We start from the raw sequence: 26,142 nt of genomic DNA on the forward strand, positions 1-26,142 counted from the left end.
GCTCTACTGATGTTCTAAAATAATTGTATTTATCTCTGCAAGCGCAATGACATTCATGATAACACCGTTAATGTTACAGTTCCTTTCTGGCGCTTCAGAATAGCTACAGCTTGCTCATGAGTAACACCTTCCAAGGCTTCCCCATTAACTGCTAAAATCTGGTCACCACGCTTCAGTCTGCCATCATCCGCAGCTGCTCCCTGCAAACGGCAAAGCGAGTCATTAGCGGCTGGTAGCATGGAGCCCTCCCGCCTCTCACAATGCTGATGGATGAAATGAGGAGGGATGCAGCACCGGAAATCCCACCGTAACTGGGTGGCGAACACGGGAAATGACAATGCCGAAGTCTCCCTGAGTGCTTCAACCATTGCCCATCACTCACCCCACTTACCCCAACCCCCTAAGGTCTGGGGCAGCGCAGGCAGGTGATACACCCCTGGGAAGAAGAGAATCATCTCGTCCCTGAAAAAACTGCAGCGTAAAGACTGGTTCTGGCTTTTATGATTAGGGACAGGCTGTTAAAGCAGCATTTAAATGTACTCTGCACCCAGTGCTGAGAAACGGGTTAAAATGTGGGGAGGGAGAGGGATGCAGATCTCATGCAGCAGAACAGCCTGGGCACTGCCCCAAGCCCCAGACAGAACTGGTCTCCATTGAAGGTCCTGAGAAGCTCCCACAGAGCTTTAGAAATGGCTGTTCTCCTCCAGAGGCCTCAGCGCAGCTCTTATCTAAATCCCGAGCCCTGCCCTGCCCAGGGGTCGGCTCATGGTGTCCATTTCTCCTCCATGGCCTCACCAGTGACTGCAGTGTATTTTAGCTTCGACTTAGGGTTTCTCAGCTGTGCTCACATCTAGAAACTTGTAAATCTAAGCATCAGTTTAAAGACACAGTATCTTCCCACGTTAATAACTGAAAATTGTAAAAAGTGGCCAGAGCCACTGCCGTACCTGGCTGGGACCCCCAAGTCCTCCCCTGACACTCAGGGCTGGGGTCAGAGATGGGCTGAGACAGCCATGCCGTGAGCGGCTCCAGCACATGGGAGCGGAGTACTCACGGAGAGGCATGAGAAAGAAGCTGGAAGCAAGGGAGAATAACTAAAGCCAGGACCAATGTGTAAGCCAATTCATTATCAAGCCATGAAGTATGGCGTTTCCATCTTTCGATGTTTTTTCTCATTGAGCACAGGAGCTTATTGCTGGTTTTGCAGCTGAAGCTCAGCCACAACAATACAGCATCTCTACAACAGTCTCCTCCTCCTGTACAGTGGGAAAAGTGATGCCTCCACACCGCTTGGAAGGCACTTCAAGATTTACAGATACAAAACTACCTTATAAATATTTTAATGTATAAAACCAAGTTTCCCAAGTACACAGAGCAATTTTGCTGAGGTAAAGTATCTTGTTTCAGCCATCAGTAATGTGAAATATAAACTGAGAAGCCGGCTGTGAGTTCTGGGTCCACTTACTCACATCAATGTACTTAGTACATTATTTGCTTTCTACTACATAATATATTATCCAAGCCAAACCTTAGGTTTACTTTTAAAGATAATATAGAAAAAGGGAGGAAATGGAAAAAAAAAAAAAAAAAAAAAAAAAAAAAAGATACCTTGGCAAATATAGTCTTGACATAAATGGGCAGGTCTCCATGGGGACTTCCATTACCCCCTACAATACTAAATCCCAGTCCATCAGAACCTTTCTCCAAAGTAATAATCTTAGGCTGAGGTGCTCTGAAAACACAATAAATATCACTTAGAATAGCAATGTCTGTCTCTGGGGACTTTATGCAGAAGGACACTTAGAGATATTTATCTATCAAGAAGTTTTTCATACAGTCAGAAACCATGACTCTTGTCCTTGTGCTGAAATACACTCCTGCACAGCCCAGAGTTCAAATGCTGTTAGTGTACTTCAGCTCCTCACTTTGAAAATACTTATTTTTAATAAGAGCTCAACAAGAGCACTTATCTCTGATGCAGAAGAGAGACTCCCTTCATCTGCAGTTGCTGCACGTACGTAAAGGAGAGTTTGCTTTCTTACCGGCCAAGCTGTCATCTTTAGTCTGCATAAGCGGCCACTGCAACAATTTCCTTACAGCATAATTTTACTTTATGACTTCAGAGGAATGAGTCTAATAGACAGGGTGCAGCCAGGAATGCTTGTGTTTACAGTCTCAGCTCTACTGCAGGCTCTTCGAGCTGTTTTCGAACAACCTATATTTGACCTACATCCCTGTGCCTTGTAACTCCAGAGGCTGACTCCTGAGAGCCCCTCACTCAGTGCATTGCTTAGACCCTGCACGGCTCTACAGGGGCTTTTACCATCTGCATTGAGCAAAGGGAAGATCTTTAGTGGAATTTAGACCAGTCATATGACTATAACCATCTCAAATTTGAAAAAGTAATTTCTACATATTTAGAAAAAATTATTGTGGACAAAAGCTGTTTGGCATCTTCCACCTATATAAAGGTGTAGCCTATGATGACTAATACCTAGCCATTTCTTTAGGACAGAACGAATGCATATGCCTACCTAATTCTGCTTCATATTTTCACTTTCAAATTTCCTTACTATTTTGATATGAAAAGAGAATACAAATCCTTTTGTGAAGTAAGCAATTCTCCTTTGAGAGCATCAATAAAAACAGTTTCGCACATTGTAAGACTAGAGAATGCAGCATAAATAGCTTAACTTTTATACTAAAAACCCCCGATGTAGGGCAGCAACTTGCATTTTCAGCTTCTTAAATAAATATAATGAATCAAAGAACGAAAATGAAGAACATAATGAAGCTAATGAACCAAAATGAAAATCACATGAACTTCAAAATGATAACTGGAATGCTATAAGCTGCCCTAAAAAGCACATGATGGAGAATGATGCATGGCCATGGGAGGGCTAGATCTCTTAACTTCCATCAACATACAGAAGTACTGTAAGTAGAAAAAGTTTCTAATCAGACTTTTTCAAATTATAAAGCTAAAAAGATTCAAAAGACAAAGAAAGTTCTGGGACATGTTTTGAAACATTTCTCTCTGATACCAGGCTTTTTAACACCTCTTGCCTTAGTCTGCCAATGACAAATTATTTCAAATTGCTAAAGTCATAACTCCTTTGAGGCAAGGAAGCCAACAGACAAGGGCAGAACTATCATGTCAGCATAACACATTAGAAAAGAAAACAGTTTTGGGGTTGTTTTTTGTTTGGTTTTTTTTTTTAAAATGTCCAGTACTAGTGTTTGGCAACATATTTTGTGCTTGTTTACTCAAACAACTTCTGACACCAGGTGAAGATTGACATGAGTCCATAATCAGCCCAGAGAAGGTCACAGTTACCATTTTAAAGATGATGGAAAATTAGAGAGAAAAGCAATGGGAGAGACCTCCTTCACCAGCCTAGGCTTTTCCTTTGCATGGGGCATAGAAATCCACTTCAGTCATGCAGACCAAGTACAAACTTACTCAGGATCTTCGGAAGGATGCTCAGAAGAGTTAAGGTTGCATCCTGCAGACATGCTCTCCAGCTGGGTAGCAATGGCACTGATGTTGGTATCAGCCACAACCTAAATAGAAGGATGCAATGAAGTACTATGTGCGTTCACTTAATACCAAAGACATCTTGGCTAATTATGTAGAAAATAGCCCATACATTAGGAAAATCAATCGTTGATTTTTTTTCCAAGCAAATTTCAAATACAAGTTCTACTCTCCTAAATTTCCTACTAATCCAACACTTTAAAATAATAGAGTTAGTAGTAGCCACCTTTCTGGAGGTTAAATGCAAACTTTGCTCTGAAGCTTTCTCTTGCCTTCACATGACTATCACTCAGATGCTGAGCAGAGGGGAACAGTCTTCTGGATAATCCAGAGAAAGAGGTTACTTTGTCAAGGAAATAGGTATGTCTCAGAGTCAACACAAGCCCAGTCCTGGGACTGGGCTTAAAAGTAAAGGTCTCCCACAGACAGCACTTTAGCCTTTAATAAAATACAAAGATCCAAGGGTCTATTGGACTATGGGGCAAAGGCCCTGAAATACCTCAGCTTAGTTTGTTTGCTGAGTGGAGAAGAAATTAACCCTTGGTTTCAACTTTTCTGCAATTTCCAGCATAAATCTAACAAACTGGAGTCTTAAACTTCCCATTTCTGGCTCCTGTATTATTCTGAAACCATCATGAATTACCACCACGCAGTAATTAATAGAGTTAATGACATTTTGACAGGTTGTGGGGCAGCAAACGTGCTCAGGCTTTTTAAAGCAACCATATCAATGTTGTATAGGTTAGTTACAAATATGACTATGGCTGTATTGAGAAAACAGTTACTTGCATGCTGAAGTCTGGGGTTTGCCATTCACAGGGGTTTAGCCTCATAAGGGTAAAAGCTTGCAGCTTGTAGGTCCAGTGGGATGTATCACACACAAAGTGTCAATGCCCACTCTAGCCTTTTTTTTTTTTTTTTTTTAACCTTTCATTGCATGCTAGTGTTCTATTCTTTGCTTTTTTCTGGAAAAAAAAATTGAGGAAACCACTATATAGTGTTTTGGATTTTAAGTATTCACAGCTTTAGGCATCAATTTTCTAACAACTACGTGCCGTGGCTATCCCCTAACTCCATCTCCTTCTGATGAGATATTCTTCTCTGCTTGAGTTTCCTGTACAGTGCAGGAGTTTGGCTCAGAGACAGTGAGAAATACCCAATAAGTATGTTTTCAATATTTCCTCTAGCTATCTATGGCCTTATTTTATCAACATTGACAGGTACTTTTTCCAGTCCTTGCTGTGAACATGGCTTAAGGGATATGTACCTTCTCAAAATAAAAAAATCCATTATAGAAATCCCCAGTTTTAAATGAACACTCACAATTCTTCCACAACAATATTTCCCTCTTTCTAATCACTGGGAGCCAAGAGGGTGGTAGCATTTTCTAGGAAGGAAGATTAGTTCACATGCAAATTTTGCATCCCAGGACTCAGGTTCTCGGATGCCCTAAATGAAGGGGTCCGGCAGACAAGATAGCTGCACCTGGCTCAACCAGCAAAGACACCGTTAAGTTTTCCTTCCCGTCGCAGTAGGGGAAAGAGTGCCAGCCCGTATTTGTCGTATTTTGTTGTTAAATAAAATGAGGGCAAAATAAATCTATATTCAAAAATCTTCAGTTGGCAGTAAGAATGTATCAGAGTTCAACAACCTTGTAAAAAACCTTCCCCTTATCTCATTACTACACCTGCAGAAAAGAAATTAAATTAAACCAAAGCATCAAAACAGCCGAAAGGGATGATTGGTCCCCTGAGACCCTAATCTCCCATTTGCAAACAGCATTTGCAAACTCCTTTACCATCCTTCCCAGGACATACTGATAATAAGCCTTTCCACACCACTGAACGCAATTATCTGACCTTTCAAAGCAGTTTGCCATGAAGTGGTCTAACCTGATAATAAATAGAATTACTTAATGACACATCAGTCATGATTATCACAGTGATAGGATTATTCCATTTAGATTGTTTTAATAAAAAAAAGCAATCCAGTGATTGAGAAGTACCAGTGGTTAGCATGTAAGGTAACTGTATCACCATGCGTATGGCAGGGCTTTGACACTGCTCCCTGCCAGTATTAAAATACAGCATCCCACCTTCACATAACAGATTTTTAATACAGGAAAATGGGCTCTATTCTATCACAATAAACCTGTATCATCTGTAAAAAGTATTAAGCCCATTTTAAGCTAAACAGCAAAAATGCAGAAGAAAAACCGTCAACTGACAAACCCAAAGACATTTCTAGAAGAACCTCTTTGTTTATGCGAGCGACCAACTGACAGCGTGCTTCATCAGGAATATTTTTAAATACATGATGAGGTGGAATACGCTGTATTACAGCTTTCAAGATTAGCAATTTCGGGTTCTGCAGCAAGCTTTCATTTTCTATTCAGGGAATACTGTTGACATGAAAAGTGAAATTACTCAACATTAGTAACAATATGATAACTATAATTTAACAGAAAATCCTCAGCTGGTGTATATCTGTGTATTTCCTTTGACTTCAATGGAACTACACAAATACACCATCTGCTCTGGAACTGGCTCATCACTTACCAGGTCAGCAGTTCACGGACAGACAAAACAAAGAATAAGCGAGTCTAATACTAAGTTTATTATAATTTCATTTCCTTTTTTTTTTTTTCTTTTTCCCCCCATCTTTTATAGTCACATTTGTGTTATAATGCAAGCAAGAATCTTAAAAAAAAGTCTTTCAAGATTTGTTCCAATCCAATATGCTGTGATGATAAAGAAAATTAGAGTACATTTTAGTGGTACATCTTAAGCTTGTTTTCCAATTGTTACAATAATTCTGCAAATGAGTAGTATTTTGAATTCTCTCTGGCAAGTATTTTTCCCATTTCTTTGTGTAAACATAAAAATAAACTAAAGATGAATATACTGGCAAGCAGCAATCAGAAGCAAAGTGGCAGAACATGCCTTCCTTTTAGCTAGCATATAAATGCAGGAGTGATAGCACTGTCTTCTCTCCCCAGTGTTATTATTCATTACCTATAGAATAATCAATTCTAGGCAGCACTGTCTTAATGATGATGCTATCATTTTTAGTAAATGCTGAGAGCGTTTCTTTCTTCTTCCTCTTTCAAGAACAAGGAAACTAACACTGTGGGCAGTTTGGTCACAGTCTAGTTACATGCACGCACACATACACACACACGTTATTTTCTTGTTCCTAGTTAACTTCAAATTAAAAAAAAAAAAACTTGGAAGCTTGTTGATTTATCATGTGTAGCAACAAGTTATTTTGTTCTCTTTGTTACGCTTTTATATAATCATGCTCACAGCCTGTATGAGTGGCAATAGAAATTTTTTGAATGAAAATTATTTCTTGCTTTCATTCTGTGTAATTCCCATCAGTAAGCACCCTGCAATTCTGTGATGCCTTGTGCCAGTGATGCTTAGGGTTTTTTTTTTCCCCTGAATGCCATTTATCTACCCTCATGCAGCTGCATGTTCAATTTATCACCATACCTGCAGGATAATGCTCCCATAAGCATTCTTTAGTAGATTAACCGCATCTGCATGAGACAGCCCATCCAAAGGTTGCCCATTAATACTGACAATCCGATCTCCAACCTAAAAGTACAACAGTAATGGAAAATTACTAGCATTAGGGAAAATTAAAATTAAGAATGCTTAAAATTCCTCGTGAACTTGGCACTGCACAGTCATGCTTCTCTTTTGCAGGATTCCTTTTGTGAGAATTTTGCATTGCTAGTGATCATTTACCATTCTTCAGAGCAAGTACAATATGGATTTTTTTAAAAGTAACAATGCGATCAAGAAACAAAGATGGGTTGTATTTTACTATTTCCATTTGCAAGCAGAGAGTGAGATTTTCACTGCTGTTCTCCCATCCAGAAAGGATTCATTTGTGTCCATATGTGCAGAAAGTTCATATTCTTACAGACTATGTATGCACATGCTGAATGCAGTATAGGAAAGCAGGCATTCCTGATATTAATCTAATTAACCTAGATGATTTCTTCTTCTTATACATAAAAATTACCTTGACCTCAGCACTTAGTGCTATTGTGTAATTCTATTAGAGACATGGCATGAATGTAGCAGTGTATACTAATGAATCTCATGGGCCAAAGCAATCCCATGTATCTGCATAATAAGTTCTTTTCAATACTAACGATTCCTTGAAACTCTCTCCAAAACTGGAAAGTGTTCAGCCATGGTCATTCCTGGAAACCCACATATCCTGTGGGTCTGATACAAATGCTTTATTTTTGGCACTTCTTTATATGGGCCTTAAGATCAAACAACTAACTTCTGCTGGTTTCTACCTGGCTTGAGCTCTAAATGATGCCCAGTCTGCAATCCCCAAAACGCCTGTGGTTTCCAGACAGCCTTCTGCTGCCTTCCCTGGGTCTGGATGAACATATATATTCAAAGACCACTGCAAACACATTTATGTGCTTTCTCTTCATATCACTTTTCCATGTGGGCAACCATTGCCATTATCCCAAGATGCAATACAATCAAAAAGGGAAGAGAAGGGCAGGTTTGGGGGTTTTTTTTGTCTGTTTTTTGGGGGGGGGGTTGTTTGTTCGTTTTTGTTTGTTTTTAAGAGACAGAATAGTCTATGAGACATTATCAAAGTGATGGCATGTAGAGAAGTGTCTGAGGCTCCTTCTCTGTGGGAAACATGGCAGATGAAATAGGAAGTACTGAGAGGACCCCTCTACTCACTCTGAGTCTTTGGGTACGTGCAGCCACACCACTGGCTTGAATCATAGCAATGAAGATGGGAATATCTCCTAATGGACTTCCCTTCCCTCCTGCTATACTGATACCAAGTGCATCATTTGGTCCCTAAAACAAAACAAAAAAACCCAACATTTGCAGTTAGAGCAACTTCTAGAGGTTCAGGGTATAGCAATAACTGACTCATTTGATTTACGGAACAGGGAGAAGATAGATAGGTTTGATAGACACATGCATCCTCATGCACGCACGTCCCATTACATAGGCATGCACCCAACAACCTATTGCAAACATAAATAATGCAATTTTACTTCTGAGAAATGCTACAGAAATTGACAACTTCAGTGAAAGGTGTCAGCTTTTTGAATTGATAGAGAATAACTCACTGACCCTTGTTATCTCCACAGTCCTTGGGCCCGTATCTGCTCCTGCTAATAAAGAAACAAACAATTAGCTTCTGTAATTAAGAGATAATATAATTAAGAGATAACACTGTCAGGTGACAATGGTCCCTTGCTGCCTAGTCAGAGTTATCACCCAGCAGAAGTGGAGCCTTCCTGTGCCAAATCAGGCAGTGCTGCTCACGTGAGGAGGATGGGATTTCTGTTTCACCCAGAGAAGAATACGGATGTAATCACTCCGGCTGACGGATGCCACCGTGACGCCCATTGTAGCACAGCCACTGCTCACCGCAATCTATTGAATAGCAGCACTCTGTTGGCCTGAAGAAAAGTCCTATTGTGCATTTCACTCAATTAAAAGATTGGCTTATTATTCATAAATCACAGTGTCCCTACCACAAAGGGGTAGGGCACACGGCTGGTTTGAGGCTGTTGAGACATTGATTTCCTCTTCTAATTTGTGCTGTATTAGTAAATAATAGACAGCCAGGAAGTCTGGCTGGCGTATATCTAGCCATGGGCCATTTGAAAGTACTCAAAACATTAAAAAAAAAGAAAAAAAAGAAAAAAAAAAGGGACACTTCAAAGGAATTATTCAAACTGGGACTAAACAGCCTAACAAGCTGATGGTGTAGTCAGGTCCTGGGCTCTGCTATATCAACCCCTAATTCTACCAGCTTTAATTAAACTATTTTAAGAACCTTTTAGAAGGCAGGCAGAATTAGTCTCTTTCAAGAGTTAATGATTCTTAATAACACATATCAGTATTTCTCACCGCCACGCACGTGTGCTTGCGCAGATATCTGCTATGAGTACTCAAGGCAGGATTGCTGAGGTGCAGCAAGGTCTGTGGCAGCAGAAAGCCCAGCCCTGGGGACACTGAATCAGGGCATGCAGACATGCACTCTCACTGCTGCAGGGCCCTTCAAAATGGCACAAGGAAGGCTGCCCAAAAAGCCACAGGCTTCCTCCAGTGCATGCAAACTGGCAGAAGAAACGTCTTCTACTTCTGCCCACAGTCAGACATGAGCAAAGGTTACCAATTTCTGACATAGGTCAGAGCACACAAATGCACAGGCTCTCCACAAGCTACTGCAGGTTGTAGATTTAGCACTTGCTAAATCTGCAAATTGTAAACTGAGCATTGCGACTTTCTCATTACAAAACACCCCTTTATACATTCAAGAGCAACAAAGATATAAATGAAGTGGTGGCAGCTTTATTCCCTGAGAAAACCGTTTCTAATGCAAGAACCTTGCCTGTGCTAAGCCTCCGACAAGGGCGTTGGGGAATAGCAGGGCACAGGAATTCTGCACTTAAAATAGAGTAGCCATTACTCTCCTATAGACATAAAAATAATGTCATCTGCTGGAAAGTGTTCGGGTCTTAAAATATCAGTGGTACCTCTTCTGGGAGGCTGAATAGGAAAACCAGATTCAAGTATTCAGCTTTGCTTTTAAACCAGCACAAACATAAAACAAATAACATGCAGTTATTCTGACAGCTGCCCAGATTATACCTGAGTTTCTCTGAGACGCATCTGCTGCAGATCTTTTCGTGCTGACAAAATTCTGTAAGGTAGAGAGGACTGGAGCAAGTGCTGGGTGGAAGTGGCTATGGACACTCTGTTGGCTTGCCTGAAGTTAAAAAGTAAATCAAAACCTGTGAGTCAATCCCAAACGTTAACTTTAAACCAGTTCCTGCAACATATGGGCACAGCTCTGCTCTGTGCCAACCAGACTGGAAATACCACATCAGCCATCTTAAGGAAGTAAGATTAACACCCTCCTCTGCTTATTTCCAGTGTGTCCTCCGAACCTGAGGAGAAGGGGAGATGGCAATTGCTGCTAAAGCTTGTGGGCTTCTTCCCCAGGATGCACCCTGCAGACACCTCACCCTACAATGAGCATGCATGAGGCACCCAGCAGCTCCTCTCCCACAAGGTGGGGTTAACACTTACACCCATCTTGTTACATGGCAGTAATCTACAGGCTTTGTTATTTTAGCTGAATATATTGTCTGATTACGAGGTCCTGTGATTGACCCTGCTCCTTTCATTTGACCAAGAATCTATTCTTATTTCCAGAATAACGTGCCAGGTGACAAAAGGGAGAGTGTCTGAAGATAGCTGCTCGTGCATGTTACCAATTCTCGGCCATCCATTTTCAGCCCTCCTTTTCCCTATCTCCGTATCTGGCTTTATCTTCAGACTCTGCCCCTCGAGGAAACATCGTTAGCAATTTAGGAAGTGTGTCTGAACAACAGGTTTCACTGAGGGCCAGGCCTTTTCAACTAAGCTGCCTTACACACAACAAAGATCTGGTCTATACTTCTCTGTCCACAGCAGAGCTTTCTCCCTCTAAATGCATTAGGCGGTGAATCAAAAGCTCTGGCAGCATTATCTTAACTGACCAGTGTGCAGCTGTCAGTGACGAACAACAGGCAGAGCACGATTTCCACCTCTAGTTGCCAATTCGTGGGTCAGTTAACATAATTTGCAATGCACGTGAAAGAAATCACTGTCCTGCACCAGAAGGCTTATATTTCTACCGTTAAAGGTATGCAATGGAGCAAGAAAAAAGCCAAGTGAGGACAAAAGTTCTGGATGCTCTTGGCCAGCAGCTTCTAAAACATCGCTCGCAGTTGTGCAAATCATTCAAGCTGATTTGCTGTATTATCTGCCAAGATTTTTCTAACTCTTGGAACGGTTTTGCTGAGAAACATTTATTCAGTTTTCAAAATCACCAAGTCACTTAGGAGCAGTGAGATGAAGGCTCTCAGATGATTCTGCATTAAGAACAGCAAGTAAGATTTCTTGTGCTAAAAGAAATACAGAAATTACCAGGTTCCTGCAAAAGCCTCTTATGCTACAAAGAAAAAGGCATGATGATGTTTGATCTGATTTTTTACCTAGACTCATGTTAGATACTATGGCATTTTGCTTCCCTTTCAGCTATGAGTTTTCCATAGTAAAACTGGGTGGATAATTTTTAACCGTCACTTTCTGATTACACTGCTCTTGCTTAGGCTAGCTGTTGATACAATGATCAGAAAAAAGTAATACTCGAGACTGCTGTCTTTACTTAATGCAATCAGCATAATTTTCCTCTGTTATTTCATTTCTCCTTGCCTGCTGCATGCAGTGCAGATGTTTCTCCAATGATACTTAGCCACTATTTTTAAAGCTGGGTTTAGCCCAGCTGTTCCTGCATGGCTTTAGCACTTCCTGATACCTCACCCACCCAGACAGCAGGCTGGATGACTGCTGGCCTTCAGAAAGTTAAGTAATCATGCCACGTGACTATGGTTTTGGCACCTTTTTTGGGTTGTTCATGCACGACATCAAGGACAAGCCTCCCCTCTTACTGACCTCCTTAAAAGCATTCCTGCTTTAACCTACATCCCTACTAAGCCTCCTCCTTTCTGTTTCTAAGACCAAGCCCTTCTTCTAGCATTTATGGTGGCTGGGCTGGATCCCTCCGATGTGCAGCCTCCCCAGCCTGCTCACATATCGGTGTGAGAGGAAGACGTACAGGCAATGTCCCCCGGGTCCCTGACAGCTGCTCCTGGGCAAAGAGGGGGCAAAATATTCTAGAGCAATAGCACTGCTGTGAACCACAGCTGGTCTCTCTCAGGGACACTGGCAACTTAAATATCATGGCAAAACAGTCAGTCTTCAGAAGGAAAATCCATTAAAAAAGTTTTCTAAGTCATCTTGCTGCCTTCTCCCTTGCAGTACTTGGACTTTAATGCTAACAGTATCAGTGTCTGAGCTGATTTGGGGGTGTGGGGAGAGCGGAAAAGCCCTGCACTGATTGAAAAATGAATTGTTGTCCTTGCCTCAGGTAAAAAGCAAGTGAAGCAGGAAATTGCTCTGTGTTTTCTTTGAGAGGAAAGCAGCTCTCATGTGGTTGTGCCATAAGATAGGCAAAGATACAGTTCAGTTTCATTAACTCATTTTGATTGACAAAACAGCTGCAGAAAACACATTCAGCATTTTTTGCAGGTCTAAAAAAGTTTCTGGGCGTCATCATTTGAGAAAGATATTATGTATTTTTGGTGTGTCTCAGGAAGACACTCCTTAAACAAAAAAATACATTAACTAGCTCTTCTATTTAATCAGCATTTCAGCATGACACTTACTTTGCAATTCAGCACAGAAAATTATTGTGATAAAATATTTTGTTCCACATCCTCATCAGTAAGTGTCTATGGAAGGACTCAGCCTCACGTGCACCCCTGTGCACTGTCCCCATGCCTTGCCCTTCACAGCTCCATTTTACAGGTACAAATTTGTCACTAACCTGACTGTTTTCAGATGTTTTCCGTGATGATAGCCATGATCCAGCTCGCAATCTCCCAAGCTCAAGATGCACTAGGCCTTGGGCACACTTGGAAAAAAACCCACAATGTACAGCATTTAAGTAGACATACAATATTTCATGCTCTCCTGGAGAGAATTATGTTTATATTCAGCACTACAACTCCCTGAAGAAAACCACAAGGAATGCTCAAAACATTAACATTTGTACTTAGACAACACAAAAATACCCGTCCCTGAATTTAGGTTTATCTTGAAGATTTATCTTGGTTGCTGAAGTCCGTATGAATCTTCCTACTGGCAAACTGTAGATGGCCAAATTACCCAGTAAAAATAAACAAAAAGCCCCCAACTCTTTAACAGACGTTTGCCATAAACAATATGCATGAAAGAAAAACTTCAGAGGAAATACGCTGCAGAAAAGGGGTGAATTTAACACATATGGATTCAACTTAATAATATACACTCATATCACCAATTTCCAATTCTTAAATAGGTAAACTTTTGGCCCCCTGAATTCCACCTGAATGGAAAAAGCAAGGAAAATAATTAGCCTTTCCCTTCAAGAATGAAAGAAATCAGATGCAGAAACACTAGTGGTGATGGCAGGGGGAAAGCCCCTGTCTCCAGATGCAGTTTTGAATAGAAATGGGTCTGCAGCGTTGCTCCCACCCATCCTTTCATCCTTGGTACGGGCTGTCGGGCCTGGGAACCGTATGGAGGAGCTAACATCAGGCACTCACAGCCAGGCCATCCCCTGCCCTCTCCTCTGGCTCAAGCAGCCACACGTTTTCTGATGGCAAAAAGCAAATTCTCCCAGACTGCACAACTTCAGAGTATAAAATCACTCCTGTGAGATGGAAAGGTGTGCAGAAACGGATTTAAGTTGCCATTTTATAGCTGCAGGTTAGTGCAGCAAAGCCAAAGGCATTTGATTTCAGTTCTGATTTGTATGACTCTCAGGTTTCCAAATATTTTTCTAACATATGAAACACACAGTTGCATTTTCAAATAAATGCCTAAATACTACATGCGTCTCTGTTTTCCTACTTCACATCATCCCACTTCTAAATATACATGGGTAAGTGATTTTAAATGAATCTTCCAAAGTTATTTCAGATGAAATTCCTGTCTTGGCAATCAGTTTGAGCTGTCCTGTGTATGTGTAAACAGCACTTCAGGATAATTGCCTTGCATAGTGTCAGTAACTGCAATTCAATATCTTAAAATGTATTATGTACTCACCTTAAGTATAGTGGCAACAGTCTCTTGTGAGGCATTTCTCATATCCTCTCCATTTACAGACAAAATCTGATCTCCTTGAATTAATCTTCCATCTAGGTCTGCAGCTCCTCCTTTAACAATGTCAGAGATAAACACTCCACTTCCATTTCTAACAATGCAAGAAGCATATGGCTAATTACACAATCCAATATTCTTTGGGAGACCAATTTAGATTACTTGCATTTAAGAGACATTAAAAGAAACCTGTGAGCAGAGGAAGAACTAGTTTTACACCCCATTCAACCATTTGAGAGTAAAAAAATCTACGCATTTTAAAACCAAGGCATGTTTTGCTATATTTAATGCTGTCTTTCCCCTTGAACCATTAGTTCTGACTGTATGATCCATAAAGATTCATGAAAAATACCACTTGTATGAATAAAAAGTCAAGGATCAGCCTAAGATGGAGATAAACTATCTCCTGTTGTGCCTGATATGAATTACGCAGCCTCAGATTTTTTTTTTTCCTATATTCTCTCTAAAGGTTCAGCTCAGTTTCTTTTCTATAAGCCTGGAGGCCTCCAACAGAAGAGCAGGGACAAGTCTGCAGAAAAGACTTTTACAGTTTGCACATGAGTTATGCAGCAGAAAATCCAGCTTTGTGGCTGTCCGCCTGCAGTGGGCAGAGAGGCTTGCGAGAGCAGCAGCCCACGCAGATGGGTGGAATGTATTTATTTATCAGCTCAAGCCTCCTCACAGGGCAGTCCCCTCCCAGAGGCTGTAGGACCCCTCTGTGCTGGCCCCAGCTCCTGGGGCTCACTATGGTGTGAGCTGGTGCTGGCTGCAACACCAAGATTTGGCATTTGGTACCCTTCAATCTGAAGGGCACAACACTTCACGATCTGAATTATACCCGAGTATCATTTAATTGACTTCAGAAATTGAGCTACCTCTAACGTGGAAATCTCCACAAGCGAAGCACTTAGCAATAGCACAGAAAGTTTTGCAGAGAAGCAAATGCGGAAGGGCTGGAGACTGCGATTACCATCTGTAGGGTAATTTACATAAGCTAAATTAATTACCCTACCCACAATCTGCTCACAACACCTGGGTTAAACATCACCACTCTTGTAAAAAACTGCTGCAGAAACTTTACTGACCATACACAGTCAGGATAATGACATGATGATTTGTAATTGAGAAAATAAATTTTTTTGGCAATACAGAATAGCAACCATATGACTCTTATGCACCAACACTGAATGAGTGCTCACCAGTGTCATGCCATAAATCTCTTCTAGCAATGAAAGATTAAATCTATCAGTGCTCTGGTTCGAAAGATCTAATAGCAATGGTTTAGAAATACATCAGTAAAAAGTCACATTTTATTAAGCAGCTGTTACTTACCACTGTATCTCAGGTTCAGCTCTGTACTCACAGAACTGCCGTGTACAGTGCTGTACAGTGACTTTGATAGTGTTCAGGATTTGGGTCTAACTCAGCCTCTTAGCTTCCACTGACATTGGTCCCTTTGAACCTGAGTAGGAGCTAGATCTAACTCACAGATCCATTTTCAAAGGCATATCCTGCTATTTGGAAATAAGAAGGTTTCTCTCCCCCTTTTGAAATCAGGAAAGCCATGGTAAGGGCTTCCAAGCCCTGAGACACAGCTATGCTGAAGCCAGCAGAACAGTGAGCTCCCAGCTCTGCATGTGCCCACCTGGCCACACTTGCTCAGAGCAGGACATCCGCTCTGTGCTGGGAGCCCTCCTGGGCAGCAGCACCCTTTGCTACACACGTATGTCATCGTTCTGATAGAGGAGCCAGGACCACAGCCCTGTGGCAACCTTGAAATTATTTAGATCCAAAACTTTGTTGCTTACAACCTTTTTCCTTTATTTCATATTCCGTTTAGTGGCTACAGCTGTTCATATGGCAAAAAGCAAAATATTTCTCATTTGAAGTGCAGTCTGATCAAAGAGACACTCACCGTTTTCCAGCTATACTGAGCCCTAGTCCTCGGCCTGTTTTCTTTTGTATATCTACATAGAAAATCTCTAAGTTTTCTTCATCTTTGTAATGTGCTTCATCTCTGTAAACAACCAGCTGCACCTTCTGGGGCGTCTGTCTCAGTGCAGTGATAGCTTCTTCATGGCTGGCATTCCGCAGATCGATCCCGTTCACCTGAAATAATCAGTGCTTTCTTTCCAAATGACATGTATAAATGATCTTTTCATCACTCCCTACCCTTGTGTGACAGGACAAATTTGTCAAATTGACACCCCTCGCCACTCTAATTTAGCACTCCCATTTCCAGAGAGCTGAGCTCCTGGATCTCCTACTGAGCGTGAGTTCAGTGCTTTGTGCCACTGCCTGGAATAAAAAACAATAATCAAAACATTTTGGCTTGTAAGTTTTGTGGGTGTTCTTCCCTTCTTTTTAAATGCTGGAACCTGAAACAATGCTTCTTTCTTACAGCTAGACAAAGTGGGACTTGCTCCTTTGAGCTTCCCACATCTCTTACTGCTCAGATTCCTTCTCCCCTGGCTTTATAACATCGCCAAGCCGAAGACAGAAGGAATCAAACATTAGCAAATGGCAATGGCGAAGCCTAGGCAGGACATATTAAATGGTTGTTTTGTTTTGTTCCAATAGATGGCACACAAGACCGCTCCTGGAGCACTCAATTACATTTCTTTTACAATAACCTGAAAATGTTTTAGCATTTTTAGTAATATCAGATTGAACAAGAATTTCTGATTGAATGCCGAAGTATTAAAAAAACCTATTGCAACTTGAAACTTAATCTCCTAATTCTGCCAGGCCTGATTCACAGATGCCCTTTAAGGTGTTTGCCAATATTCTGTTGACAAAATCATCTTTTATTTGTGAATACCAAAAAATATCAATGCTTAAATATTTTTGAAGTCTCTTTAGGAAGTAGCATTAACTGTAACTGAATAACAATACAATGTTAATCCACTTACATAACATAGTAAGTTTTAAGGCAATGAAAATATTTCTTAGTATTTCTAGATATGCAAAGTTATAATCATACTTAGTTTTACATTAAGATAATTAAGCCTAATCTATAGTAATTATGTACTTTTGTACTAATTCTGCACACATTTATTTATATAATGCATTGGTATTCTTTTCTCGACACAGGAATCTGTGTGCTTTATCATACCAATCTGAAACTAATTCAGAGTCATCTTTCTGATTCATTAGTATGGCTTTTAAAAGCTGAAATAATAACAATATTATGGCACACAAACATTAGCACTTTCCTGTTTGGCCAGAGGAGAATTAATTAACCTTCCCCATTTTTATCCCCTAATTATTGTGCTCTGTTAATATACAGTTATTTATAAAACAAAAACAACATTCAGCCTTAACACTAAAAAAAATATTTTCAGTGCAAGAGCTGTAAAGACAACTCCCCAAGTACCCCTCGCTATTTTTCTAACCCTACACACCAAAGCCTTAATGGCCATGCTGGGAATTTGTCCTGATCTGACAGCAAGAGGCTGCAAGCAGCTGCGCTGAACCCCTGCCTGACACAGGTTTCATTTGCAGACCAACACTTCCTTCTTAACCCTTTCCCTCCTCAATTTCCATGCTTGTCTGTGGGAAAAAAACTACATTTATTCACAGAAATAGTTCTGTGTGTTCACCAGTTTTATGAACCGTGGCCTGAAGGAGCCGGTAGCTCCCCAGCAATGCCGCAGGCAAGCACGGTGCGTTTTTCAGCAGGGATGCTCGCAGAGATGCTGCAGCCACCCTTGCCGTCTCACCCTGTGTTTGCTAGGCTCAGAACTTCGTTTGCAGCCAACGCAGAGATACTGAAGTGGCGGCGGTAGTGCAGGCCTCTGAATGAAAGATTAAACAGATGAATAATACTGAGCTATTGGACATGACAGCTGAACTATGTAATTCAAGAACTGCCTTGCTCAATTAAATTTAATATATTCTCAATTTGTACCTTCAGTTTATATGAATATATAAGGAAATATGAATTTGTCAGGATGTTCTTAGTGACAGAAAAGAAGCTTCAAGAACAGATCCTACTAAATGATCTCTCTTTCCCCTACAAGAACCCTACACTGTGTTGAATACAAGTATACCTGACAAAGATATAAGCAAGCACACACAGAGAGAGACTCGTTTACCTCCAGAATCTGATCGCCGGCCCAAAGCCTGCCATCTCGGGCTGCTGCCCCTTCTTCATAAACTTCATGGATCACTATGGCGTCCTGCGGGAAGAAGGAGGTGGCGTGAATCCTCCCTCCCAAACACCCCGCAAACTGGCAGGCACAACCCACCCCACACAGCCCACCGCTCTGCAGTACAAAGGCATATAGCACTCTGTCAGGATAAGCAAGACTGTAACACTGATTTATATTTTTTTAAGTATTTTGGGATAAGACTATTACTCTTGCAATCACCATACAGATAGCTAATAAAAAGGTAAAAAGAATTTTGTTCGCCACTTCAGGGTAGTCTTGTCTAGAGCTTCTTGGGCTTCCATCATTTTTACACATTGGCATCAGCAGTATGTGAACTCAGCGTGAACCGTTGTATTAATATCGTCTACTTTTTATGATATTATTTAAAACCAGATTCTTTGGAGCTATGAATATTTTTAGGGACTTGGCATAGATCTCTGCTTTAAGCAAGAACTGAATGCCTTGTGGTAAATAGCGCTGGTTAAATCTGCAAGAAATGAAATCCAGAAGAAACGAACAATGGCAAATGTTAGTTTATTACTGAGGTTGGAAAATGTAGGCAGTGGCAGATGTAGCTTCAGGGAAGGTTTCAGTGATTTAATCTTATTGCCAGCAATAGATGTCCCCAAAGAAAAAGCATTACAAAGAACATACTGTTCTCTTGCTGGTGCTTTCCCTTTGCATTGTTCTGGTCTGTTTCTTTATTTTTTTTTCTGAAACAAATAGGTGAACATCCTGCTGCAGTGCTTCAGCTGCAGTCCTGACAGCTAGCAGGATGGGACACTTCGCTATGCAAAATGTGCTCCTCTCTCCAATGTCACTAGCAAACACCCGGGCTCGGAGCAGAACCGGCTTCACTACGAACTCTAAAATGGCTCTGGATAAATACACGGTGATTTTCAATTAGATACGTAGGTATCGGATAACCCGTTCTCAGAGACATACACCCTCCAAAACCGCTACGGTTGTGAAGTTCCTTCACCAGTTTGACATACAAATCAAAGTGGAGACTTTCTGCAGCGTTTGCAACAAAAGGCAGTAAGGTTAGCAGCGTGCGAGCCCCGCTGTGCACTGTCTTCCTGGAGCACGAGCAGGAAATAGCTGCTGGGGTAGAACAAAGTACCTTCGTGTTTTGAAAACACTGTTAGATACTACATCTCTCATCACCAAGTTAACTCCCCCCATGTTGCCTTGCGATCCTTTCCCAGCACACATGGTGCATGTTGAACAGAAAGAAAAATCAAATGCCCTTAAGCTAGTGCTCTGATCAAGACAACATCGAGAGCATTATTCTCTTTCATTCCCACTACACCTTATTTAATGATGTGGACTTGTATCTACAGCCGCTCTGCTGCTGGAGCACAGCACCACTGTCACAAGCTTCCTCTTTAATACATACACACCAGTCACTGAAAAAAGCCTAGAGGATTTTAATCACAAATGGATTACAGCTGATACAAGCAACCCAGATGGGGAGGAGGGCGGGGGGAAGATTTCAATCTACATAAATGAAGGCAAAATACTATGAGCTGTGTAACAAGGTAATTAAGAAAACCAAAAGAACAGTTTGATTAAAAAAAAATTATATATACACACACACACACACACCCCCACTGGCAACTGCAGGGTTTCCTTGAAATAACTGAAACAGCTATTACCAGTGGAACAGAGTAACACGCGCATGCCCATCTCGGCAGCACTGCCGAAATCCTCTGCTATGTGTCTTAGATCTTCTCTCAGTTGTGGGGTTTTGGTCGTTGTGGGGTTTTGTTTGTTTCGTTTGGGAGGTGGGGTGGGTTACCTTTGTTTTAGAAATGATCACATAACTCTAAGTCAACACAAGAGACTTTTGCCTGGGTGAAAGCCAGGAGGGTGACAGTGATGTATATTTTTTCACCTCAGGCTGATCATGGGTAACTTTGAGAAAAAGCTGAGTCTGTGGTTTAGAACTTCCACAGCACACTTCACTTTTAGTTTTTTAAACACTTTACAAAGGCAGGCATTTAGAAGTGGCCAACAAGATAACACAAAAAAAATCGACCAGCTTGTTAAGACAGTATCATTCCACTAGGACACACTAGGGCAGTGGATGAACATGAGGTTTGGTAGAAAAATGGCAACGTAACCATGTAACAGCAGACTGGACACATACACAAAATGGTCAAATCAAACACTTTCAGATTGTATTTAATCTGGTATTTCCTAACCTCTGAGCAAGGAGCTTTCAATCACATTTCTTTAAGTTTGCTTTCCATCTGCGGTTGCTTTAAAAATGGTCAACAAACTGAGGTTACCAGCTTTTCCCAGTGCTGCATTATTAAATGTAAAATTGCACATACCAAAAGCTCAGATTCAGGAACCACTGGATGTTATCAGTTTGAATAATCTGCATCATCTATTTGAAAATGCAACAATTCAGTATTTACACTGTGGTTCCTGCATGTGTTAGAAGCCAGACCTAGGACTAAAAATACACATGGCATGAAAAGGTACATTTCTGTTTGGTCTGTGCCTACCCCAAAGAAGGAAACATCTCGCTGACCTGCCAAAGCACTGTTTTCCTTAACTAGGTGGTTTTTTTTTTAAAGTAGTGTAGTTGAATCATGCTTATCAAATTGATTAAAAACAGAATGAAGCAACGTGGCCATGATGCACTGTAAAGATTTTTAAATAGTCCATAAACACAAATGAGAGTCGTACTTTCCTTATCTTATAAACTATGACAAACAAGCATCTTTCCTCTGATACTTCTGGGATCAGCTCAAAGTACATTTAACCCAGAAGTAATCTTTTTCCATTGGATCCAGTGGGATCTGGATAAAACTCTGTTAGTTTTGATCATCCATGACAAATCACTAAAAACAAACTACTGATGTTATCGAGCATTTTAAATTATATCAATATTTTAAAGAAGTTTATGCAGGAATGAGATGTAATGTCACACTCCAACCATCTAAGCAAGCCCTAATCTGTAATGGCTCTATTGACATGCTATGGATTTAAGCTGTAACAGCCCTCTCAGTTCCTCAGAAAAAAAATAGGATCTATCACGACTAAAACAATCAAAGCATTTATTTAAACATTGGGTTTTGGCTACTGAACATCTGCAGTTCCTGCTCACTAGCTTCCTATTCAAGTTGTATGCTTGGTATCTCTAGAAGTCAAAGCCTAAAGAGTTCAAAGTCAATCAATCGAGAGGGAAGAAGGGAAAGCGGCATCGATGTTCAACTAGAGGTTGTGAATTCATGGTGGCTCTGGACAGATTTTCACTCCCATCCCTCCCCATCTCCTTTCACTACCAGTTTCATATAGATTATAGCACTCCATGATATAGCTTGGCAGAGTCACAAAAACAGTTTGTGCAGAAGGGGGAAATAAAAACACTCTCATATCAAGAACACAGTTGTTTAAAGAAAGATATCCAGCTGCTGAAAGCACATACTTCATAAGGTTTACAAATCCATTCAACAAATTGGAGCTTTAATCTTTGCATATTTTGACAAAGAATAGTCTGGGACCATTATACAAATTGGGAATTAATGCAAAGTTGAACATTTCTTGTATGGGATGGAAGGATGCAGAATACAAGCCAATACAAGGGCATATAAACAGTGTTTTTCTATGGTAAACAAAGTCCATGCTCACAGGTGTAAACTTAGACTATCTGACCGCGAAAACACTGAAAGACAAAGAATGGAATTTGTCTGCTACTGCTGAGGTTGAGGTTGCTGTCCTGGGATGAATAATGCTTATATTAAAGGCTATTGAAGGGCCTGCAGCCCAGTGAAATGAAGCCAAATGCATAAATACTATCTATACTGCATGGCTAAAAAAATACTACTACTACTACTAATAAAAAAATCACCTGCAAGCCAGAATAGTTCCCTGGTTTGTATATGATGTGCACCAAATCTGCTAACAAGTGGTAATGCGTACCAAACATGCCATGCAGTATACTAGACGGTATTTTGTAAGCTTCAGATCTGAGCTGTGGGGATTTGAGCTGTGGGACAGCTACACCCCTCACTCTCACTTTACTAACAGAATACCACTGTGATTGCACGGCCTTCTTGAGCAAAGGGAAGGCACATGAGTGACAACTCTCACACTGACTCTGACAAAACGAGGTTTTGGAAGAAAAGGCAGACAAGTAGAAAACTTCATGTAGCCTCTTGGTCGACACCTTGACGAACAACGCTGGTGCAGGGCGAATGACTACTGAACAGTGAGAGCAAGACAACCTTACAGAAATTAGCATCCCACTCTGAGAAACCACTTACGGAAAATACAACTTGTGAAATGTGCAGTGTGATCTACATTGCATCGCCTTCTATCTGAGGGAGGGGAATAGCCCTGAACTCTCAGAGAATCAGATCTCAACTCCCCCCCAAGCTGTGGATATTTTTTCTGCTTGATTTATAACATCTTCAGAGACCCGGCAGGGGAAGAATATCAACTCATCATCAACAGAGCACACAAATAGAAATGCTAACATTAAGAATTAAATTCAGTAAGAGTGACAGCTTAATCTTTGTATCTTAAATGTCAAGAACTGGTATGGCAGAGACCCCAGGCAATGACCACATAGCACGGTCTTGATTGAGCCTTTGGGAGAAAGGTGGTAAAGTCAGCTTCCTATTCAGGAAAATCACTGACCAAGTGAACCTTAAAAGCCTGCAGGACCATAAACAGTGGTGAGAAAGTCTCACAAGTTGTCTGGCTTTAGGCTTGGACTGCTCACATGTTTGCTGCAAGTTTATAGCTTCTGAGCCAGTCTCTCTAGTGTTTCTTTTCTTCTATGCAGCTGTTCTTCAGAAGGACAAGCAGCAGCTTTCAGTGCAGGTGCCCTTTGCCACTGAAAATCAGCCCCCAGACTGTTATTTGCAAATGCTGGGAGTAGAGGGTGAGGGAGTAAAAGGGCACAAGACATGAAGGAGTCTCAAACATTAAGTACCATGGATATTTTGGTGAAGTTGTATCATGTGATAAAAAATTGGAACAGTATGCAAAGAGGGGAGATTTCAAAAGAACTGGAGCAGAGAAATCCCCACATACCTGGTGTTGGCTGGATTTGACAAGGAAAAAGGTCTGAATTTTGGTAAAGATGCTTCTTGCCTAGTACTGAATAGTCCCTTATCTACTGCAGATCATTCACAACAAGCTATTTCTTTAACTGAGCTAATATTAACTTTGTTTTGAGTTTATCTTTGCTGTACTATTTCAGTCTACAAGACCCAGCCATTATTTTGATAGGATCAAAGGTGCTTCACCAAAGTAAGGTGTACCACTACACACTGAGGACTGCAATAATCATCGGGATAGAATGACACCAGGTAAGATACTCAGTTAGAAATGAGTTGTTTGAAAATCCCAGACTGTGTTTACCAAGATGTGCATTTTAAGGTGGCAATCATTAGAGAAAGAATCCCCCGAATGGTCCTGAGAGTAGAAATCAGTTCCATAGCTCTGCCCTGTACCACCAGAGCATCACCAGCCATTTGTCCTGGACCAAAGGAGCATTATATGGGGAAAAGGTACCTGTCTCCCAGACACTTCTGAGTACACACAGACAATAATGCTGAAAGTCCAGCTCAAAAGAGACACACCAGATTTTTGGGAACCTATTTGGTTGGGCAGGGCTAGAAAGCAGGCAGGGCTAGAAAGCAGGCAGGGCAAACTGTTGGAATTACATGAATTTTACGTGCCTGTATCTCAGTTTGGTCTGTAGTTAGGTGAACAAGTCTTACCACTAACCATAATTATGTATTTGGTGTAAGAAATGAAGCTTTCTGCATGGATTAGAGTACTTCCCTGAGGAAGCAAAACAGTAAGCTAGATATAAAACAACATTCAGGAAAAGATGTTTTCTGATTTAGTTGACAAGTTGTGTTCTCCTAAGCTAATATTACACATTTCCAACAAATTTCCTAAATAGCTACAAATGTTATACTAAATTAGCATTTATTAAAGATAATAAAGCTACAAGGGTTTTTGCTGACTGCAGGATTACAGATTTATCTCTTTCCCAGGGCAAGTACAATATCATCAGTTATTTCCTTTTCAACTTTTATAATACTTTGTCCAGAGTAGTAAAATTGTCATTTCATTTTTACAGGCTGGTTCATAGATAAAGTAGAAATCAACTAGTTGCACAGTGTGTTTCACTGAAGAATTAGCCCCACATAAGAATCTGTCAGTAGTTAAAATAAATCCAGCTGCTGGTTACTTGTAGGCAGAGGAAATTACAACAGTTATGTATGATCTATGATCTTCCATTCGCAGATCTAAATGGAATCTAAAAGATAATGGTTCAGCAACAAAAGCTGAAGGTCAACTCCAAACAAATCACTTGACTTCTTAAAGGGGTTTATCTAATGCATTGTGCTGCATATACCTCCTTCTAACACTCAACTATTTTGCAATTGCTAGCATTCACAAACCATTAACAGGCACCCAAAATCCTAAGCCAAACACTACTGTAATAAAACAGGCTATATAATGTAAAAATGTATTACTGTGTTAATGTAAAAATGCTTTACATTGCACGATACTGAAAAACTTCTCTACTCAAGGTCAAAACAAAAGGTCTGTTTCCCATTTAAGAACAAGCCCTTGCAAGAGATGGTGTTCGTTTGCCAACTTTCATAAAAAAGATTACTCCACAACATCAATATGAATATAATTTTTCATACTAAAATACAGATTTATTTTAAGGAAGTGGATAATATTTGTATTACATTTTATAGGCCCCTATAGTTACATCTGGTCCTTATTTATTTAAATTTTATTCAGCTTGCATAATATTTTTGCTTACAGTTATATTCTCTAAGATCAGAAAAGCTAAAACCTGAAAATTCAATGGCACTATTCATTAACATTCCTTCGGTCTGCAGTCATAGACATTTGCAAGCTCTCCTTTGATTCTGAAATAATAAAACTAAGGTAATAAGATGTTTAGTGTAAAAATATATGACTTAAGTCAGAATGATAGAAGGAGCTATGTTTCTATGAATCACATGCCAAAGCAAACCAAAGTTTTTCAAAAAGTATACATGCTCATTTTAGAGGGAATAATAAAACACAGAACTACATATTAAAATGTTAACTCTCTCACTCTCATTATTTTATTAAACAAAAAAAATACAAAAATTTACAGTGTACAGTGCATAACACAGGTTATAAAGAATGCATGAGATCCTGAATGCATATGACAGGAAGCCAAAAGCCAGTGGTTTCAACCAGCAGCAAGCAAGATATTCCTGAAGTCCATTCTGACATGTCCTACTGCTTTTGTATACCGTTAGCTTCAATTTTATGGTTGATTTATGCTCCTGGAAGACACCAACTTCTTCAAGCAAGGCACTGCTATGCAAGCTAGCTGTGCAGTCAGCTAAACCCTTGCCAAAAATCAAATGTATGATTTGCAAAACTTACTACTCTAACTCCCATTTCTGATAACTCATGTACAAAGCAGTTGGGTTTTTTCATGCTGCTGTAAGCTAAGGTCCTTCTGGAATTATGATGAATCCACCAACTTCATTTTAACATTATCCAACCAAGAGTCAAAGCAATTCCTCACAATTTCAGGCTAACTGCAGTTACCACTCTGTCATTAAATTGCCTTCTGTTTTATAAATGTGGGTGATGGTGAAGAATTGATTGCATTTTTTTCTCTTCCAACCGCAAACTT

At 40.5% G+C, this 26,142-nt stretch overlaps 1 protein-coding gene across 1 annotated transcript in view; it reads right to left on the minus strand.

Moving 5' to 3' along the window:
- PATJ (PATJ crumbs cell polarity complex component) overlaps positions 1-26,142 on the minus strand; it is a 147,891-nt gene continuing 121,749 nt past the window's right edge. The window contains exons 34-44 of the mRNA XM_075710089.1: positions 18,396-18,479; positions 16,214-16,407; positions 14,245-14,392; positions 12,983-13,069; positions 10,198-10,315; positions 8,668-8,705; positions 8,263-8,385; positions 7,033-7,137; positions 3,464-3,564; positions 1,609-1,732; positions 1-200 (exon numbers count right to left, since the gene is read on the minus strand). Of these exons, the coding sequence (XP_075566204.1) occupies positions 54-200; positions 1,609-1,732; positions 3,464-3,564; positions 7,033-7,137; positions 8,263-8,385; positions 8,668-8,705; positions 10,198-10,315; positions 12,983-13,069; positions 14,245-14,392; positions 16,214-16,407; positions 18,396-18,479 (1,269 nt within the window). The 3' untranslated portion in view covers positions 1-53. The remainder of the gene's footprint in view (positions 201-1,608; positions 1,733-3,463; positions 3,565-7,032; positions 7,138-8,262; positions 8,386-8,667; positions 8,706-10,197; positions 10,316-12,982; positions 13,070-14,244; positions 14,393-16,213; positions 16,408-18,395; positions 18,480-26,142) is intronic.

This window comes from Pelecanus crispus, chromosome 5 (assembly GCF_030463565.1).
Source record: "Pelecanus crispus isolate bPelCri1 chromosome 5, bPelCri1.pri, whole genome shotgun sequence".
Classification (NCBI taxonomy): domain Eukaryota; kingdom Metazoa; phylum Chordata; class Aves; order Pelecaniformes; family Pelecanidae; genus Pelecanus; species Pelecanus crispus.